At 41.3% G+C, this 22,497-nt stretch overlaps 1 protein-coding gene across 2 annotated transcripts in view; it reads right to left on the reverse strand.

The window, feature by feature from the left end:
* UTRN (utrophin) overlaps positions 1 to 22,497 on the reverse strand; it is a gene marked incomplete at its 3' end in the record, with an annotated part of 411,728 nt that overhangs the window by 383,614 nt on the left and 5,617 nt on the right. For both annotated transcript variants that reach the window (XM_084889907.1, XM_084889908.1), the window contains exon 2: positions 22,039 to 22,190. In XM_084889907.1, coding sequence (XP_084746033.1) covers positions 22,039 to 22,117 — 79 coding nt within the window. In that variant the 5' untranslated portion in view covers positions 22,118 to 22,190. The remainder of the gene's footprint in view (positions 1 to 22,038; positions 22,191 to 22,497) is intronic.

Consider the following 22,497-nt stretch of genomic DNA (forward strand, 5'->3'; position numbering starts at 1 on the left):
CTCAGGTTAAAGTTAAGGGAACACTAAACATGTACAACTGTGTATAATACGATGAGCTAGAGATGATTTAAGTTTCTCGGCTGATTCCAAACACCTGTGCCATACAGACACTGACTCACAGTAAGCTTATCCAGGTGCTTCAGCCAGAACCCCCCTTCTCCCCATCCCCATCGGCAGGAAGAGGCTATAAGAGAATCTGGCAAATAACACACAAGTGGAATCTCGGCTGCTGGAAAAGTACTGAAGAGAATTTAAGAAGGTGACTAGGGTGAGTGGTCCCAGTAATAAAGGAGGCTTCGGTGAGTCCATCACCAGCCTGAATCCTAACATTTCACATCACGGCTGACAAAGAAAGGAGTGAAAAACAGCATGAGTTTATTGCTTTTACACTAACTAGTTTAATGTTTTATCTCTATAATCCTACCTATGAGAAACTGCCCTTTGCTCCTGAATGCTTCTCTCACCTTAGTCTATACACTTCCTCTCTCTCCTGCTGCTTCCCCTTCTCCCTACACTGTGAGGTCCAACCAGAATGTCAAAGTGTGTACATCTGAGTATTTGTCAACCAATGTAGTGGCTGGAAACATGGGTCGGAGGCTATTCTGCCAGACCTGGTAACCCTCTCTCCCTCAATAAGCCTGCAGGGAGTCAAGAGCAAGTGATGCAAAGAGAGGAAGACAGCGCAGGAATGAAGGCAGGAAGTAACAATAAAACAACAACAACAACAGCAGAACAAAAGCGAGAGACTCTAACAATATTAGGAGGACACTCTAAACTCCTTCTATCTTTCCAGCAACTCTTCAGAGCCAGCACAATACACAGAATCATTATGTTTCTTCCACCGAGTGCCCAGTATTGACGTTTTTTAAAATTTACCTTTAGTAACTTGGGACCAAAAATTGAAGATAGAGACACACGTCCCAGATAAATCTTACCCTGCAGAAGATTCCATAGGGGGAGCCTGCTAGGTTCCCTTATTTGCAAAAATGAGAAGAAGGCAGGAAGCAGAAGGATGTTGGTGAATTAAGTTACTCTTAAAGAATTAGCATCCAAATCCTTAGTCCCATGTCTCATAAAATGTCTCACGGAACAAATAATGTAAAACATTTTGTCAACAAATCTTTAAGTGACAAAGTCTCTGGCAAAGGCTCCATGCAGGGACAGAAAGCCTGACATACCCAAAAGCAGCTCTCCCAGGCAGCCCCAGACCCTCCGCTTAGCAGCCAGATGGGCAGGCAAATACCTTGAGCCAGGACAATAGAAGAGGGAAAAGCCAAAACCAGTTTTGCTCAGTGGTTAGAGCATCGCCTGCGGACTGAAAGGTCCCGGGTTTGATTCCGGTCAAGGGCATGTACCTTGGTTGCAGGCACATCCCCAGTAGGGGGTATGCAAGAGGCAACTCATCAATGATTCTCTCTCATCAATGTTTCTAACTCTCTATCACTCTCTCTTCCTCTCTGTAAAAAAATCAATAAAATATTTTTTTTTAAAAAGAAGAGGGAAATGCATGCAGATTAGTTGAGACAATTACAAAAGGGTAAAAATAATAATAATAATAATACCTAATAAAATATGAATTTACTTTAATCCAAAATCATTTAAAATTTGTCCTTTTTTATTTTTCAATGGATAGTATAAAGAATAAACTAAGCAGCATCTTATTTCTTGCTATCTTCTAAGTACTCCTAGAGGGGTAAGAAAGAAGGAATATACTGAAGGTAGATGTTTCCTTAAAGAACTGCATGCGACAGAGAAGTCCAGAGTACTTTGCAGCCTCTTAAGAGTTGCCAAGTACTTTCCGTATATATTACAGAGTATTAAGAAAAATCCTAAAAGCAGAGTACCTAAGCCAAAAATGAAACTCAGAAAACAGATAATAGGGCAAGAAATAAGAAAACATAAGGACTTGAGGTTTGTAAAAAGAAAAAAGAAAAAGAAAGAAAAATCCCATCTGGAAGCTATTTCCAGGAAAGGAGGAGAGGAAAGAACAGACGCAGAAAGAATGCTCATGTTAGGAATTACTGACGGTGAGAGTAGACATCCAAGCACCACTATGGAAAAAGTACCATGACGAATGACCCAATTGCCAAGGGTTTCTGGACAGGAATGTCTGAGAACCACTTTTTAAAGATTAACTTGTGAATAGAAAGATAAGGGCAGGTACTATCCTCCTATGACGAAAATCTGATAACTTACCGAGATACCAGAATCGTTTAAAATGGCTGTTGATTTAAGGCAAACCACCAGAAAACTTCCTCCCACCGGTACTGGGAAAAGTGATTTCATAGATGTGCACCTTCACTGCCACAAGTGAGTCCAGGGATCACATACAGCTGAAGAGGTACCGTTCTCCACATTATTTGCTGCCCCGTTCATTATAAAGTTATAGGGAAAAGGTTTTAGAACCCCAGGGCCAATGGGGAAAAAGGAAAACTGTGCTTCACATCAACAAATGTCTTTTTGAAAAGTGATGGATAATGTCAGCCTAATAACTAATCACTTTCCTCTTTGCATTGCCTATTATAACACTTTATCAACTCTTTTCTTCCTCTCTCTGCATTTTTTATTGTTTGTTTTTTTTTCTTCAAATTCTTCTTCTTATGTGGCTTTTTGTAGCACACTGGAATAAAACAGGGGATAAGCCTTTTAAGTATTACTGTAAGACCTGGCTGATAATTCAGATGTATCCTCGTCTGAAACAGAAACAGTTACGATTTCCCCCATAGAATTATTGTAGGGAGTAAATGAAATAATGTATTTTAAATGTGCCAGTACATAAGCTTATCTCTGTGCTTCCTTCAACTCTTTTAGGAAGTACCTCTTAAATCTCAAATTAATTTTCCTCAGGTGCTGTGGAGTTAGCGAGCAATCAATTAGTTCACACATTGCTAACTTTTATGGTGCAACTAACTGGTTACAATTATAAAAAGGTTAATGTATATCCAGATACTTCCATAAAAAAACATTGACTCTGGCTAAAATGCCTGGACCTCTATATCACAGGAAGTAAAAGTTTAACAAATCACGTTTAATTTTAAATGAGGGTCACATCCATGAAGATACTGCGAACAAAGGGACTGGTGTGCTACTTTTTACCCAGGCCTTCTCATGCCTGATGTTTTCTTGGAACTTAACTGCATTTCCCAACCCAACGGCACCCCAAGGAGCCCACTGTAACACAAACGGCATGAAGGACAGCCCTGGGGTCACGAAGAGCCACCATTGGTCACGTGGGTGCAAATATGAATCACTATCAGTCTGTGGGCTTTTTAATATAATGAAAGAAGAGAAGGAGCGGAGCATGAACCACTTGGAGGATATAGATACTGAAATCCCTCCGCCCGCCATCTCTTCCACTTCGGAGGCAGGTGTGTAGGGAACAGACCAAGGTAGCAAGGGAGCCACGAACCACAGAATCCTGCAATGAGCCCACGCAGTCCACAATGTCATGACATCCCCAGCTGTCCAACTGTAGCCACAGCCACGCCACAGATTCATCATAGACCAATTCCCAGGATTCTGGGTGGATGAAGGGCTTCCCTACAGACCTCTACTCATCCCAAGCTGCCACACTGCAGGGGGAAGTGTGCCCACCGCAGGGGCGCCAGGCCCTGGTGCTAAAGGGGCTGGTATCCGGCCAGCACAGTCACCCTGAGGAACAAAAACACCTTCTCTGCACAGAGCACAGCCCACTAAGGAAGGGTGTCCCTCAGATTCTCTCTCTCCCGAGGGACCCCCTTCATCCAACTGTCCTTCCAGAAGGGCTGTTTTGACCCACTATTCATAAAGGCAAAATATCACCCATCCAGTCCTGACGGACCTACACACTAACCTCACCACCTGGATGAGATTTCCTTTTCCTGGAGGACCAAGGCCAGTGCTGTGAGAACAGGAACCAGCGCCGGGAACTGGGCCCTGCCCAACGACTGTCAGACCTCAGCCAATTCCCCCACCCCTGACTTCTGCTGCTACCACGCCAGACACCCCAAACTTCCCCTCCCTACCCTCCATTTCACCCATGCCCTGCCCACACCCCCGTGGTCCTGGCCCAGGGGCCCTGGGCCACTGCCCTGCTGGGCAGGGAGGAGCCACACAGCTCTAGGAACGAGGATCAGCTGCAGACTGGCTGGGAGACCCACGTTCCAGACCCTGCTGGGGAATTTCTGAGGCACTGACTCCAAAAACAATGTTACAGAGGCAACCACCTCCAATGGCACTTGTACTGCCCAGGGTCTTTCAGAAACCATGCTACGTGAAAGAGGATTCATACGCTGGCTTATATTCCAAAGCTCCAAACAACAAATTAGAAATGAGAGAGAGAGAGCGAGAGAGAGAGAGACAGAGAGAGAGAGAGAGAGAGACAGAGAGAGAGAGAGAGAGAGAGAGACAGAGAGAGAGAGAGAGAGAGACAGAGAGAGAGAGAGAGAGAGAGAGAGAGAGAGAGAGAGAGAGAACAGAATTCCCTCCCCTCGGCCTACTGTGAGCACTAAAAAATGCAATGCATGCACGTGCCTGGCACAGAGTCAACACCGAGAAAACAGTCACCATCACACAAGGTGCACAACCCTCCACCTGCGACGCCAGTGTCCAAAGAGCCCTGAAAACCCAAGGTTTTGTTCATAGCCCACTTGGCAGCAAAACATGACCTGAACTGACTTCAGATTACTTACAACCTTGTTTGTGTCTCATTTAGTGGCAACAGTCACATATTTTCCCGCAGAAATAGTAATATTTTTCATTGCAGGTGCTGTCCCAAACTCTCCCACAGACATTACATCTATTATGGGATATTACCATAAGCTCACTGAAACAAACAAAATCATTCATTCTGAAAACACATCTGGTTCTCGGGGTTCTGGACTTGGGATTGAAAGAGAAAAAGGAACCCTCGTGCACTGCTAGTGAGAATGCAGACTGGGGCAGCCACTGTGGACAACAGCATGGTGTTTCCTCAAAAAATTAAAAATGGAACTCCCATTTGACCCATAATGCCACTCCTGGGAATATATCCCAAGAAAACAGAAACACCAAGAAAGAGTTATGCACCCCTATGTTCACAGCAGCACAATTTACAATAACTAAGATTTGAAAACAGCCTAAGTGCCCATCAGCAGGTGAGTAGATTAAAAAACGGTGGTACATCTACACAGTGGAATACTATGCTGCTGTAAAAAAGAAAAAAACTCCTACCATTTGCAACAGCATGAATGGACCTGGAGAGCATTATGCTAAGCAAAATAAGCCAATTGGGAAAAGATAAATACTACATGATCTCACTCATTTGTGGAATATAATGAACAACATAAGCTGAGGAACAAAAATAGAGCCAGAGGGGAAAAAATTTAGAATACAATAGAAGCAATCCTGTTATTTGCAGATTTTTAATATTTCCTACAACTTTTGTGATATTATACTATGTTGGTACAGTTTGGTAATATTATGTTTAAAATATTTTTTCTTAAAATATTAATTTTATTGCATGTAATATTACATTTAAAATCATTTTCTTGGAATATTAATGTTTATTGTATGTAAATGGCTAATTATTTTGTATCTGCAATCTGATAATAGATTTATTTTGTATATTGGAAAAATAATAATTTTATTGCTGGGAAAAAAAAGTGTATCATTACCCATCCCTAACCTGGAGGAGGTGGGGGCTTGCTGGGTCAACCCAAGAGCAGTCTTCGAAGGCCAGTTGTCAGGAGGTCTGAGCACAGCAGTGGCTCAGCCCTGGGGCAGGTTAGCATCAGTCTCCTGGGGAAGCTGGCAGGATGGGTAGGGGAGGAAAGAGCTGACAGGCTGAGCGGACGGGGACATGGAAGCCAAGGCCGCCCCAGTACTTCACTGGCTCTCAGAGGACCCAAGCCACCAAGCACATCCTTATAACTGTTGAGTCATTTTTTTCCCTAGATTTTCAAGTGAATCTAGTTTTCAGTCCCAACACTGGCTCCCTTGAGTCTGGGCAAACTGCCACTGAATCACAAGGGCCACTCAAAGGGGTTTTTTTTTCAGGCTGTTGAAAACATTAAACTAAATAAGAGAATATTCTCCAGCCTCTCTCACTGGACCCTTCCCCACCCTTACCATCCATTAAAACAGCACTCCATTCATTCCAAAGATATTCTACACGCAGTGGATTAAATACATAACATGTATGCTATAAATAATAAATATGAGTATCAATGAAGCAGCAGCATGGGGAAAGTGGGAAACTTCAAGAGCTAAATCAAGGGAATGCTTCTATTTATAGCACTATCCTCAGACCTAGACAAGAGAGCCCCTGCCTTCAAGGCCGTCTCTTCAAGGGCCCTCTCTGGCCCTCCTCCAGCTGCACCCCTCCCCATGGGACAGAGAGCTCAGGGCCAAGGGCAACTGTGTACTCAGAGCCCATGCAGCCTCTTCAAAGCATCCTCCAGGGACCCGGGAGCCCCCTAATCCTGTCCATGGGAGCTCATTTCCAGGGTGGGCAAGTGGGATAGGGAAGCAGACTGGCCAGGTGACCACCCACTTGTGTGTAAGGCCCTCTCGGGACAGAATGGAGCCTGCACAAACTCTGAGGAGTTGGATAATCCTCAATTGAAACCTGACTCACCAAGTTGTCATAAAAGTACATTTGGCATTATCCGTTCTCACCTTCCTCTCTTTGGTATCAGAAATCTAGCCTTTTCCTTGCTCCCTCTCAGGTTCAGCACGTGGCTGCCTCACCGCTAACCACATTTCTCCACCTCCCTCGCAGCTAGATGGGGCATGTGACTAAGCTGCAGCCCATGGGACAGCAAAGGGCATCGTGAGTGCAGCCTCTGGGTCACATCCTTTAAAAATGAAATGGCTTATGTTTTATTTCCTCTTTTCCCCCTTTGCTTTGAGTAGCACTTGGACACCAGACTTCAGGGCTAAACTTCACCAAGAGGAGACAACACTGAGGAATGGCAGAACGAGGAAGAAAGAGCCAGGATCCCTGAGAGACCTCACGGACCAGAGTCTCCAAAGCCACCCACCCACTCTGAACCGTAACATGAGAGAAAAATAAACTTCAATCCTATTAGTGCCATGGAATTCTGAGTTACACCAGTTTAGCCTCTCTCTAATATATTTTGCAAATGACCTAAATAAACTGATTGCAAATAAGATTTCTGGAGGTATGCTAAAGCATACAATATAAATCAACAATAATAATCCCAGACCAAAACTCATAATACCAAGCCTTAGCAACATTAAAAAAAAAAAAAAAAAAAAGGAAGAGAGATGAGGAATTTTGTATGGATACAGAGTCCTTTCTTTTCTTTTTTTTTTTCCAAAAAAAATCTTACCGGAAAAATATATCAAATATATAATTAGTCACACAAGAAAAAAATAGGTAAAAGAATTCCATGGGAGATTTAATCATAGCATCTGAAGGTCTATAAAATGTTCAGTCTAATTTAAAATGCCTTCTTTTCAAATAGAAAAGAGCAAACAATTAAAAAGGAAAATTCTAGATATATTTAAGAAATACACAAAGCTTGCTTGTGTGATTATCTAAAACAATTCTTGCATGCTCATTTTAGAAGACTGGGAAGAATACATCAGATCATAATAGGCATGTGTGTGGCAGTAGTGGCTAACTGTTTTTATTGAGAGTTGCTGTGCCCAAATGCTTTACATATAGTGATGTACTTAATTTTTATGGCAACATCAGGAAGTAGGCACTAGTACTATCCCTGCTTTATTGAAAAGGAAACTGAGGCACAGAGCAGCTTAGCAATTTGCCCAATATCACACAGCCAATAGGTGGCCACATTTACATTTAAAACCCACATCATCTGATTATGGTATCAACCAGTCCCTGATATGGTATCACCCCTAGAGAGTGCTACCGTAATAAAAATTTTAAATCCTTAGGCGTTTCTTATTCTGCTTTTCAAATATTGTGTGCCCTAACCGGTTTGGCTCAGTGGATAGAACGTTGGCCTGCAGACTGAAGGATCCCAGAATTGATTCTGGTCAAGGGCATATACCTTTGTTGTGGGCACATCCCTGGTAAGGGATGTGCAGGCGGCAGCTGATTGATATTTCTCTCTCATTGATGTTTCTAACTATCCCTCTCCCTTCCTCTCTGTAAAAAAATCAATTATATATATATAACACTTATCCCAGAGACATAGAAACATCGAACAGACCCTCATACCTCAGAGGGAAGGCAGAGGAGGGGCTGCGGGAAAGAGATCAACCAATGAATGCATGTGTACATGCATAACCCATAGACACAGACAATAGGGTGGTGAAGGCCTGAGGGCACCAGGGGGGGTGAGAGAAATCAATGGGGAGAAAAGGGGACATACCTGATACTTTCAACAATTAAATTTTTTTTTAAAAAGATAATTCGCAAAGGAAGAAACAAAATGGCCAATAAGTAAGTGAAGAAATGTTTACCTTCATTACCAATTAAACAGATGCAAATGAAATCTATCATACAAATTAAAATAAATTCATAATATACTTATGTTGATTATTTTTTAAAAGGCTTATCCCAAATGCCATTTTGCAATCCTTTCTTTTTTATGTTGTTTTATTTTGTTAACATATTCTTTAATATATTTTACCATATTTTCCGGCGTATAAGACGATCCCCTAATTTTACAGTTAAAACATAGGTTTAGGCCTATATTCTCTGTATAAGACTACCCCCCACTTCCGAGGCAACACCAGTTCTTTTTTTAATTAAATTTTTAATGAATGACATTTTTCGAACATACCGTAATACACCGTACATTGATACGATAAATGGAAGGTCTCTTGACAAATGGCAATGCCATGAACTTGACCGAGAAACAAGAAATCCAAAAGAGAACATTAACAATGATGGCATCATCTGGAAAGAAAATTACATGAAGAACTTTTCTGGATATATTCGGCGTATAAGACGACCCCTGATTTTCGGTTGACTTTTTTTCGTTTCAAAATTCGTCTTATACGCCGGAAAATACGGTATTAATTTTTTTACAGAGAGGCAGGGAGAGGGATAGAGAGCTAGAAACATCGATGAGAGAGAATCATCAACCAGCTGCCTCCTGCACACCCACTACTGGGGATGTGCCCGCAACCAAGGTACATGCCCTTGACCGGCATCGAACCTGGGACCCTTCAGTCAGCAGGCCAACACTCTATCCACTGAGCCAAACCAGTTTTCATTTGTTAACATATTTTTATTGATTTAAGAAAGAAAGGGAGAGGGAGGGAGAGATAGAAGCATCAATGATGAGAGAGAGAACCGTTGATTAACTGCCTCTTACACATCCCGTACTGGGGATCGAGCTAGCAACTGGGGTATGTGCCTTGACCATGAATCAAACGATGGTTTATTGGTTCATAGGTCATTGCTCAACCTCTGAAGCATACCGGCTGGATGTAATACTTTCTATAGTCTCAACAAGTTTGCTTTAAGAATCCCCATGTGGAGGATACTTGGGAAGATCACCAGATCACTGCAGACAAAACTGAAATTAAAGCAATGAGGAAGAAGGTGATAGAGCACAGCCTTCACCAGCACAGCTATGACAAGTCAGCAGCAATTTGGTTCTCTGGAACTTATACATCGATCAGTGTGAGGTCATCCAGTCCATATTTCTTACCTTACAAACAAATAAATTAACTGTACAAAGAAAGAGATTGATTTCTTCAAGGTCACAAAGCTGGTTATATGCAGAACCAAGACTAGAACCTAACTCTTATCTGAGACTAAGGCATCTAGGTTTTCTAGATTATGTTCCAAAAATCATGAAGGACCCTCAGGGGCCTGGGCGGGGAGGGGTGGGGGCGATTTGCCACCCCCCCACAAAAACTTGCTTTATAGAAAGCTCCCCCTGCCTGTCAGCTCTGCATTAAAGAGGGTAGAAATGCATCCTCACATTCCTAAAATGCACCTCCATCTAAGCTATTTTCAGAAAGACTTTCAAGGCAAAAAGGAGGGAGGGAGGCAGGGAGGGAGGGAGGGAGAGGGGAGGGATGGAGGGAGGGAGAGAAAAAGGGAGGGAAGTGAAGGGAGGAGGGGAGAGGGATAAGAGGGAAAGGGAAGAAGGAGGGGGAGGGGAGAGGGAGGGAGGTAGGCAGGCTCCAAATCAGAAACAAAACCAAGTATTAGCATGCTTTCAAGAACCCTTTACTTGGGCCCTTTTGGAATGCTTAATCTGAGGAAAGCTTCCTACTGCCAGAATCCATCTCACAGAAAAAAACTATCACCATCATTTCCTTAAATGGACATTTTTGTGCCAAACAGAAGTTAACATGTTCTCTAAATAAAGGACAAGCTTGGAGAAGAAAAGGCAGTTGACAACCTAAAACTGGCATATATCTACATGGCATTGGCTCTAGTCTTCTTATTTCATGTCTGACTGTTGAAAAAAATCAAGTACTGGCAGCCAGCCTTGGGGAAACACAGTAGTAGACTAACTTAGAGCTACCCAATCTATGCAAAAAGATGCAATAGTAATTAAGCTATTATTTGTCTTGGGGATTACACATTTGTTGAAATCAACAAAAGACACTTTTTTTATTCACTCAACATGCATTCACTGAACATTTACTCTGTGCTAGGCACTGTTCTGGCTACTAGCCATCTAACCCAAACAAAAGGCCTGCCCTCAAGGAATGATGGCAATTGACTATAAATCTCAATGAAGAGCCAAGAGAGGACATGAAGGGATGGGGATAGCATAATGGTCATAGGATCAATGGACTGTAGACCCCTCTGGGGTCAGACACTGCTAGAATCAGGATACATGAGGGAGTGGACTAGCCATGTAAGATATGGTGGGCAGAAAGTGCGACACTTAAAATTTAGATTATGGAGGGGCTGCAGCCATAAATGATGACATGGTTGGCCAAGAGAGGTTCGAGAACTGAGAGAGTAGTGTCAGAAGGATGAACTATGCTTACATTGAACTAACTAAAAGAAAAGTAACTTTTACAAAGGGTGACAGTGAACCAGGAGCTAAAACCACTGAAAAATGAGAGTGATGAGAGAATGGCATCTCAGCAATGAGGTTTAGTTGGTGACACAACTTGATGACATAGAGGAGGTCTGATCCAGATGTGAGCTGAGGAGCAAGAGGATCAAACATCACTGATCTCTCTGGGAGTAAAAGAGGGGTGGGAGCAAGTTCCTCCAGTGAGAGCCACTACTATAATTACTCCATGAGGAAAAGAGAGATGGACTGGCCTGTTTTCAAGTGAAAACTTTTTTGAAAGGTAAATTACCTTTGATGTTAGGGAAAGCATGTGATACCCACTCCACCAGAGCTTGATGATAAGCACAGTTTCCATTAATTAAAAAAAAAAAAAAATCTGAACCAGAGTGTTAATTAGTAATTTATGTCTGATTATTTGCCACTTTGGGCAACAAAAGGGAAAAATTCATCAACAAATAAAAATTCATAACATGCAAAACTGGGTCAAACATGATCGGAAATTATGTCCTTCAAAACTGTGTCTACCCACCCTGATTCCAGCAATCAGGTATTTTGCTTGAATGGCTCCGAGACAACCAAGAGAAGCAACAAAAGGTTCAGAATTTGGGTTGTGGCAAAAGTGTAGGACCCTAAACTCATGCCAGAGTATCAGACTGCCAATTTAATTTCCTTCAGAAAAGACGGAAACACTACAAGAAACGCAACCCAAATAATGATCAACATTTGATGGATCATAGACCCCCTTTGAAAATGTAATGAAAACTGTGAACACTTTTTCCCAGAAAATGTGCAGAGGTACATGTACAAAAAAAACTTCTGTACACACACTGCATGCATTTATCAACAACCCCTTCCCTCCTCCCCAGGCCAACCTGGTGAGCTAGCATAACATCTGCAAGTCAGCTTCCTGTGACTCTCAGAGATCAAAATATTAAAAACCAAAATCCACTTTGTTCCTCATCCCCCCACTGCCAAAATCTGCCATTTTATATTCTCCTCCCTCCAGATGTTCATTCTATGGGAGTCAAAACTCTCAGCAAATACAGAGAAATTAAACAGTTCTTGATGAAATTTTGAGAAATGTTAAGAATATACTTAAAAGAGAGCCAAGGATTACTGAGGAAAATAGTTAACACTCCAGCTGCCAATTTTCAAGGATGTGATCCCAGACCGTGCCATCTATTCTCCTGGATATATATCCCACTTCCCGCCCTCCCAAAACCTTACTAGAAAGGCTTCACTTCCCAGGTGTTGAACCAGAAAGTAGGCTTCTTCCCTACTTTTCCCATGTTCCTATGGCCTTGTGTGCACCAAGGATGTCTGTTTGTGCCTCTCTTCTCAAGCAGCCTGAGAGCACCATAAAAACAGACACATTTCTTACTCACTGCTGAACCATCATTTAGCAAAAAAAAAAAAAAAAAAAAAAAAAAATCGGAACAACCACCATTATATAGAAGCACATCTGATTTTTTTTTTTTTTTTTAATCCTGAGGTACACAGTAAACCTTTATAGCGCAGTTACTGTTTGTAGCAACTGATCTACCTACTGGCATCAGAAAGTCAAATCAGGAAAGCATACTCCTATACACAAGCAAAAAGAGCCAAAAACAGAAATAAACAGTGAACAGGAGGCAGAAATGAATTCTGGCTTGATGATCAGGTGGTAGAATGTTTTGCTAAGTTTGAAGGAGAGAGGTTTCAAATTTGGGGGGTGGAAGAGTAAACATCTGGGCACTTCCAAATGCAGCGGGGAAGTGGGGATGAAGAGAACAATTAATAGAGCACAGAAAACAAAGCAAGCCATCTTTGACAGGAGCTCAATGAAGGAATACTTCAGTGCTGAATATTTTGATATGATCTTCTAGTTCAATGGGCCACAGTAAGAAATGCATCAACAATGCCATCACTCTCCTGACCCACTTCCACACTTTTACCTTGGCTCAGCACAACCCAACCTCTCCAAAATACAAGACAAAAGGGGGGGAAATGCCCAATACCAAGATATCTACTAACTTTTGACATTGTTTAAAGGGCAATGTTTACAAAGAGAAATAATCTTCACTCTTTGACTAACACTCTCCTTGCATCTCTGAAATGCACAGACCACATTCTCTTTCATTCCGGGAGTCTTAAACCTGCCTCCTTTGTCCATAAATCAATGGTACTAAACATAGCTTATTAAAATTCCAGGTGCCGGGAACCTACTCACGTGACTGAGTCAGAATCCCAAAGTGTGGTTGTGACATGCAGTCTGGGTTAGAAACCCCACATGGAAAGAGCCCAAAGCCTGACTTTCAAAATAAAAGCATATGCATACATGTATGTAACTACTGAATTAATATTGACATGATTCACACACAGCCTGTGAGGAGCAAGAGAACCAGTCAATTACTATCAACCTCAAAATGCTATGCCCACCCCACCCCCAAACAGTCTCCTCATGTAAAGATCATACTGAAGCACAATAGCAAAATCTTAAAAAGAAAAAGGAATGGGGGATTTGAAGATGGCGGCTTAGGTAAATGCCTGTACTCGCCATCTCCCACAACCCCATCAAAATTACAACTAAAATACAGAACAACCATCATCCAAAACCGCTGGATAGCTGGCTGAATGGAAGTCCTACAACTAGAGAAGTAAAGAAGTACACTGAGACTGGTAAGAGGTGTGGAGACCCGAAACAGGATGGTATGGCACCCATGGGGCCGCTTTTTTAATAGGGAGGGAGATCATCTCTGCGGAGGCCACCTGAAGGAGCAAGGGGTCCCAGCCCCACACCAGATCCCCAGCTCAAGGTCCCAGAGCTGGAGAAATGACAGGCTGTAAAACCAGTGTGAATTGGGGCTCAGTGACACAGAGGCTGCTGGAGACCCAGCTGTTCCTCTTTAAAGGCCAGCACCACAAACTGAACTTACACGGTCCTGCTTCCTCTAAGCTCCAGCACCAGAACGAGGTTCTGGGGAATCACAGACACATACAAAGAGGAACTGGATTGTCCCGTATCGGGGCAGGAACTTGGGGGTGGCTTTCTCCCAGACGGAGGTGCTCATAGGGATCATTGTTCCTGTGCTGGAACCTCCCCAGTGACAGGGCTGAGTGGCAGCCATTTCTATTTGCCCCACCCTGGTGATTCCCTAAGACCCCCGCCTCATCCAATTTACAACCCCACCCAAGCTGTGTGCAACAGCTTTTGCATATCAATGGTCTGTCCTTGCTCAGGCTAAAATATCTTAAACAAGCTTCAGCTGGGTCAAGGAGCCCCAAACCTGTCAATAAAAGGCCCAAGTCACAGCATCAGCACCAGCCTGCCTTGCTTCAGAGCTGGGCCTCATCTGGGCACTTCCAAACCTGAGAGAGAAATCTGAAGATCTCTCTGTAGCTCCTGCAGAGTGGCCCCAGGTAGTGGCTGACTTTGCACCTCCCAAGAGACCCAAGAGCTAGTGTACCCAGTGGTCAGTATCAGAACATACCAGATTACAGCTCTACACATCCATAAGCGACACACTCAATGGGCAGACTCAGTGAGCACCAAAGCCCCAGTGAAACAAGTCCTGCTCCATATGGGTGTTTCCTACACAGCAGCTCTCCCACTGTAGTCCCAGTTTGTCCCCACAGCCAATTGGCCTGGAGGTCTATTCCTCCCAGAGACACCGACTACAAAAAGACTGTACTACACAAGGCCACTCTACCAACTCAAGGAAACAGCAGCTCTACCCAATACATAGAAACAAACACAGGGAAGCAGCCAAAATGCAGAGACAAAGAAACATGTAACAACAAAATGGCAGCAAATACACACCTATCAACAACTGAATCTAAAACTCAAAATAAACAAATAAGAAATCTAATGAACAGAATAGACTGGTGAATAAAATAGAATCAGAGGCATGGAAATGGAGCAGACTGATGATTCTCAGAGGGAAGGGGGGTGGGGGTGGGGAGAGATTAAACAAAGATCTTATATGCATATATGCATTACCTATGGACACAATAGGGTGGCAAAGGCCTGGGGCAGGGCGGGAACCAGCTAGAGGAGGACATGGGGGGTGGATATCTCAACAATAAAGATTTTTTTAAAAAGAAAAAAGAATAGAGGAAATTTGCAAGTATTAACATCATGAATTAGAAAAGATCTAAACAGATAATACATTTTCAATTACAGCACCGTATTTATTGCACAGTTGCACCACTTTAGAGACACAATGTGATATTTTTTTAATGGATTCCGCTGCTACATCAGAAATGTGATTATGTGTTCTCTTCTTCCCTTTCACAACAATTTGCTTCATAATTAAATGTAAGAGTTACTGAACTAGACGGAAATCGTAACAACTAACTGGCCACCCACCCACGAAGAAAAGTTCACTTGAAAATATTCACCTATGAGATGTTATTCTCACTCTTTACACTTTGAGCTTGATGGCTATAATGGACAGAATTGATTTTTCTTAAAGAAACTGAATTCTCTAAACTGATGCAAGGTCTTACCACCCCCAACTTTAAGCATAGCTGCCAAGTGAGCACATACAAACAATCCCTCCATCCCCTAGGCCAGGAGCACAGGCTTCTGAGACAGAGCCCCACCAGCTGCAATCAACCTCGGCATTTGGCTATGCAAAAGGTGCCTGCAAGCCTCCGGCAGCTGGCACGGGCACACCCAGGGGCAGAAGAAGCAAAAGTGAAAAGGCTGGGTCTGAACTAGATTTCTCAGCTCACAGACCAGCATTTTGAGAATAAATACACGTGTATTTAAAAACCCACGCCCACTCACATTCTAAATACCAAATTGAGTGTGCTTATTATTATACAGTTATGGTATACAAAAATAATAATATAGCAATCACCTTTGCCTCCACACACAGCTTCAGCGGAGGATTAGGGGGGTCGTCAAGCCAATACATCTGAAACCACCTGCGTATCCTTTCACGATTAAACTTTACCTAATATTTACAACTGCTTCGATGACCTTACATGTTCCCTTGTTCCCTGAAAACCATCATATCAGCATGTAGTTCGAATGTCTGACCTCAACGAAGGTTCAATAAAATTGAGTTTTCCTTTCTGTCTGTAGAATTAATGTACTTTCCCTGCCTAGAACATTCTCAGCAATTCACATTTTCTGATCACGTATGGATCACCTACCAACCTTTCACAACCATAGTCCCAAGTCAGGGGAGTCACATCAATACAGAAAACTTTTCTATGATTGCACTGTTTCAGCACAATGAGGAAACAACACGGAGAAGATGTTACAGGCATAACGAGAAGAGCTGCTCAGCTCTGTCAGAGTTGAATTTCCATCAGGGTTACTTGTCCCTCACCACAAATCCCCAGGGCTCATGGAAAAAAACCAAACCCATTCAAAGACCTTCCTTCAGAGCACAGGTATTCCAGCCATGCAAAGCTTCAGGGGAAAAAAAAAAAAAAAGAAAAAGAAAGAAAAAGAAAAGAAAAAACACACTAATTTTTACAGTCCCTTAAGCTCTTTAGAAAAATTCCCACACTGTTATTTTTTTTTATTATTATTAAGAAAAAGAGAAAACCAGACCAGTGACTCCCTAAATACAACTTAACCACTGTCCTTCCTAAAGAAAGGCTTCTGAAAGATAAACAAACACGATAATCTCCCTCCTAATTTTCATAAAACTGCATCTTGCTAAAGCAAGCTTACTACATCGCAAATATGGCATCTTTTTAGAAGGCCTGCAGTAAATGTGACCAGGTATAATATTCCATCTTAAATAATTCACTTTCTTTTTATTTCCCTGGCCTCTCTTTCCTCCCTTCTCCCTCCCCCCACCTCTTACCAACTCTTTCAACCCACAGATACCCATCTGGGCATCAGACCAGGACTTAAACTGTGCCAAATCGCAGTGCATCTGAAATCCTCTACCTTTTCTCACCAGCCAGTGAAAAGCCTTGAGCAGCAGTCGGAAGAAAAGAGAAGGGAGAATTCACGTCAGAAACAGATGATCAGTTTCTCTACCTTCTACCCAGAGGACTGCCTGTCCTCTGGTATTTTCCCCTTTGCTAACTCTTGACAGAGAATGACAAAGACCAGAGCCAGGGAAGGCCAGGGCAGGTCTGGAGCAGCAGGTCGTGTCTCCTACAATTCGGCCCTCCCTTGGCAGCACTACGATGACCACTGGGGGCCCACGAAGGCTTTCCCTCACAGCCTGGAGTCCCGACCTTGGTCACCATAAAGGAAGAGGCAGAGGCATGTATAAATCCAACTCATACTGTGAAAACTTTGTAAGCAACAGATTTAAGCTCCCAATGAAAAAGAATTCCACAAGCAACAAAAAAAACGACCTTGTAAACTAGAAGACTCAGCACTATGTGGAGGTCAAATGCAAGGTTTCTGGAATCAGATCTCCTGAGCTCTAATCCCAGGTCTGGCACTTTCTAGCTTTGTAAGCCTTTTTTCATCGAATAAACATTGCTCACCTACTATGAGCTAGCAGTTTGGTCTCTGCACCTCTGGAATTAAATTTTAGTGGGAAGTACATTAATAAATACACAAAACAAGAAGAGTTCCAAGAGAGTTAAGAACATAGAGAAATTTTAAATATACTGATGCAGTCAAGAGTGACCAGGAGCCAAAATCGGTTTGGCTCAGTGGATAGAGCGTCGGCCTGCGGACTGAAAGGTCCCAGGTTCGATTCTGGTCAAGGGCAAGTACTTTGGTTGCGGGCACATCCCCAGTAGGGGGTGTGCAAGAGGCAGCTGATCGATGTTTCTCTCTCATCGATGTCTAACTCTCTATCCCTCTCTCTTTCTCTCTGTAAAAAATCAATGAAATATATTAAAAAAAAAAAAAAAAGAGTAACCAGGAGAGCTACTTTCTTTTTAATCCTCGCCAATAGGACATGCTTCTAAGAGAGAGAGAGAGAGAGAGAGAGAGAGAGAGAGAGAGAGAGAGAGAGGAACATCAATGTGAGAGAGAAATATGGATGGATTGCCTTCCTCAAAACCTCAACCCAAGTATGTGCCCTAACCAAGAATCTAACCAGCAGCCATTCAATGCACAGAGCGACACTCAACCAACTGAGCCACTCTAGCTGGGCAAGGGAGACCTACTTTCTAAAGATCTATCTAAGAAGTTCTCTCAAACATTGCATTTATGTCTAAATCTAGATGCTAACAAGGAGCCCATCACACAAAGACAGGTGTAAAAGGGATGTGCAAAGGCCCTGAGATCAGTTTGGAGAACTAGAAGGAAGGCCAGTCGATTACTTCTGTGTGGCTCACATTTGTCATCTGTAAAAACAGTAGTTGTGAGGATGAAACTCTTGACACCACATCTGCACAGAGTCTGTGTTCAAAAAATGTAAATTGCTAGAATCCTCCTCATCATCATCACCAATGAGATACCATCATTGGAGGTGAGCAAGCAGAGGCTGGGTAACCACCTTGCAGGCATGGCCGAGTTAGATGGCCTCTGAAATTCTCTCAGCAATTAGATCCCAAAAGGTGGGAGAAGAAAGGGTAAGATTGTTATATGCAGGCTTCCTACCCAAGGTACTTAAAGAACGAATTGAATCATTCAACAATGTGGCATTTACCTGACTAACTCATTCAATGAATGGCCCCTTCCCATATGATTCGAATCCCCAGATTGTCAAAATCCCCACAGGTAGCCAGCTGACACACTGTCTTTAGCCCTGAGAGCTACTCTGGTTAGGAGGCTCTTGGTTAAAACTTAACCACAAGAGAACTGAGAACAACAGAAAAGGATGCCTTGTTCTATATTATCAGCTTTAACATGTGTTAACTATTGATAGGATGAAGTAGCAATGAGCATATTCTTTGACTTGACATGCATCCCAAACCATTGCATTATTTCATGTTTAAAATGTTCCAAACACAAATGTACACATCACAGACTCCGTTGGCTATATGTTTCCATTAAAAACAAACAACGCTATATCTTGGCCTACTCTCTCACAATATTTACTAAGTTGGTAAGCTTTCTGAAGCCCACTAATCCAGGCTGTCAAAGATGCAGGTACTGATGACAAACGACATAGGTGTGTTTAAGTTAGGAAAAGACAAGTCTACATTTACCACACCCCAAGCTCTTAATAATTAAAGGTCATATTATTTCAAGTTCTTTTCTAATGTTCATTCAAATCTAAGGTAAATGTGGTAAACCATAAAGAAATATATGGGGCCACACACTGAGTGGCCAGATTATTATGATCTCTGAACGCATAAAAATCTCGCCACTCAGTGTGTGTGTGTGTGTGTGTGTGTGTGTGTGTGTGTGTGTGTGTTTATTTGGGAAGGAGTGAGAAAGGAAGAATCTTGATAAACCAAGAGATTAAATTGATCAATTTACTCTCAACTTTGGTTTTTTCCAACCTAATCTTTCCAACCGAATCTTTTTCTCCCTCCCTCATATCCAGTCTCCAAAAGGAAGAAATCTAGAGAAGCAGATTAGATTCAAAATTCTTCCATCGGAAAACATCCCTTTAAAACAATGAGAAAGCAACAACTAAGTACAGAACATGTCCCAGAAAAATCTTTTTATAAAAATGCATTATATGTGGATGATTCCTTTGAATTAATCTGAACTAAAAATACCTATTCAATATGTACTTTTTTGGTATACCAAAAGACATTACTACTGTATACTAATATTTACCTTAAAAGAATCAAAACTGTGCCTTCCAGAAAGCAGAATTGGGACTAACAGGCTCATTCAAATCCAAATTTATCTACTGGCTCTTGCAACATAATCCAGCCAAAAGAATGTGATTCATATCTCAGCTATGCAACAGCTAACTTTTCAATGTGTTTTGAAGTAGGTGCCACCAAGCAAAAAAAAAAAATGTCAGAGCCTTGGCATTGAAACACTCTAAGCAATTTGAGAGTTTTTAAAAATAAGAACTAAGTAATACAAGCTCATTGAAGAACTTTGGAAAATACAAAAAGCAAAAAGAGAGAAATAATAATCCCAAAATGCCAAGGTTAACACTATTGACATTGTAGTGTACAACCTGTTAAATTGTTTTAAAAAATAATTTTCACATAACTGAATTCATATTTTTACTTGACAATGTCAAAAACACATTTCTATGCTTATATTTATACATATCAATAACATATTATGAATGTATATTATTCTGCTTTATGAATATACTTAACATAATTAACTCCACTGAAATTCTCTACAATTAGTTCAGAGGCCCTACACTAAATGAACAAAGTAGGCTGACCACTATTTCCTAAAATTCTTTGTCCATGGCATCCTTTTTTAATTAGAACTTATGACTTAACCAGTCTTCAATACTGTATTTTTATGGTGTTTCCAATTTTTCCTACTATAAAAATGTTGTGATCAACTTCTTGCTTGTGCATTTCTGTGTATTTTAGGAAATAACTCTAAAAATAGAGTTAATGGGCTAGTTGGTATACACGTTAAAAACATACAATAATTTCTGCCCAACTGTCCCCCAACAGTGTATGAGAATGGTAAGTCTTTCTAAATGATAATTTTTAATTTAAAAAAAAAAAAAACAGTGTGGAAGCTATTTGTACTCATCATATATACTTAGCATTTCGAAACTGCTCAATTACTTTTTATGTGCATGGTTAAAGCACATAGTTATAAATATCAAAGGTCTTACTGTAATAGAGGTTGACTCAGACAACTATTTAAGAATATATCTCCTTATAATTTATAGAACATGACCATCATGGATATGTTAAATTGTCTCACTTTCACTTTCCTCTGTGTTACATTTACATAGTCTGGATACACATTCTATACGCTTTAAGAAAATATTAGTAACCTCTTATACCTGCATAATATTTTATATTACTAAAATGTTTTTAAAAAATTAGAGGAAAAGGCATTCTCAGATGTTTAAAACAGGATAGTAAGCTGTAATGTACCTAAAGATCCTTCGAGCTCCACAGCAGTTGCTACAAATTTAGAGCCAAAACTGTTATAACCAAAATCTTTACCAATCAACCAATACCAGTACCACAGAAAGAAATGTGTATCTTAAGTGTGTATGTCTATTAATTTAGAGCTGATTTTCAGTGCGTATTTCTGCAGTTTCATGTACTGAGAAATAAGCTCCTAATATAATATAAGCATGATACACGGAGCAAAACAGGCTGTATATTCCTTTTTTTATCTTAAAGTGACACTGGTTGTAATTTTATGCCTGAGACTAACTCTCAAGGTTACTTAAGTATAGTGTTCACACCCAGGGTAGAGTTCTGTGTAATTTTCAAAGCTCAAACAAGCCCAGCCTACTCAAAAATATCTCCCTTAGAGCCTGTCTCAAAATCATATTTGAAGCTTTTTAAAAATACAGAATTTATTATTCAGTGCGTAGGGAGAAGAACCAGTGCATCTGCAAAAAAAAAAAAAAAAAAAAAAAAAAAATCTCCCCAATTGATTCATTTGAACAGTGAGAGCAGAAAAGTGCTTGGTTACATTAAAAGACTGGGGAGGAGAGTGGTATCTTAGGTCCCTAATTTAAATGTTCAGATGAAAAACCATTCATCTGTCTTAGTCTGGTTTATTAGATTGCATAGGTGAAAACTGTGCCTTGAGAAGGTTCATAAGAAGTTTCAAAGATGGAAGCAGAGTTAAGAAACCTGTAGGCCTACCCCTGGCCACGGAAAGGAATCGGGATAAGGACATATGTGATCGAAGCAAAACTACAGAAGATCCATCCTGCCAGAAACAACGGTATTTCCTACTTTAAGCATATAATCCTTTCAACTTCACAAAATAGGCTGAAAAGGGAAAAAAATGCCCAGCTATATTTTTATGTTCAAGGAGATAAGTCTGGTAAATGAACAGCATTCAACTGCTGGTCGCAGTGTAACTAAACAATGCCAGTCAGCACAGGATGAGGTCAAACTGGGTTGAGAAATTCAGATAGGACAGTCAGAGACACTATGTAACCTTTTATAATATAATACTCCTTTGTCAGAATTCTATTTCTCAAAAGAAATTTGTCTCACAAGAACAGTGCAACACAAGCCAAAAAAAAAACAAACACCTATGTCTTTTAAGTAGTTTATGCATATAAACCTGGCATTTTCTTAGGCTCCCATTACTTACCAGATCGGGACTTAATGATGTCACTGAACTCATTCTGCCCATCATCAGGCCTGGCCTCGTGTTCTCCATACTTGGCCATCTTCGCTGAGTTTCAGTAAAATCCAAACACTTTACTAAATCCTCCTTTTTTTTTTTTTTTAAGGCATCAATACCTAAAGAGAAAAGAGAAAATACGGACTTAAAAAAAATAGATATTTGCCAAGACCGGTTTGGCTCACTGGATAGAGCGTCAGCCTGCGGACTGAAAGGTCCCGGGTTCGATTCCGGTCAAGGGCATGTACCTTGGTTGCGGGCACATCCCCAGTAAAGAGGCAGCTGGTGGATGTTTCTCTCCCATCAATGTTTCTAACTCTCTGTCCCTCTCAATTCCTCTCTGTGTAAAATCAATAAAATATATTTTTTAAAAATAGATATTCACACATTTAATACATATAATCATATACAGTTATATATTGTCAC

Source organism: Pipistrellus hanaki, assembly GCF_964339955.1.
Source record: "Pipistrellus hanaki genome assembly, chromosome: 7".
NCBI lineage: Eukaryota > Metazoa > Chordata > Mammalia > Chiroptera > Vespertilionidae > Pipistrellus > Pipistrellus hanaki.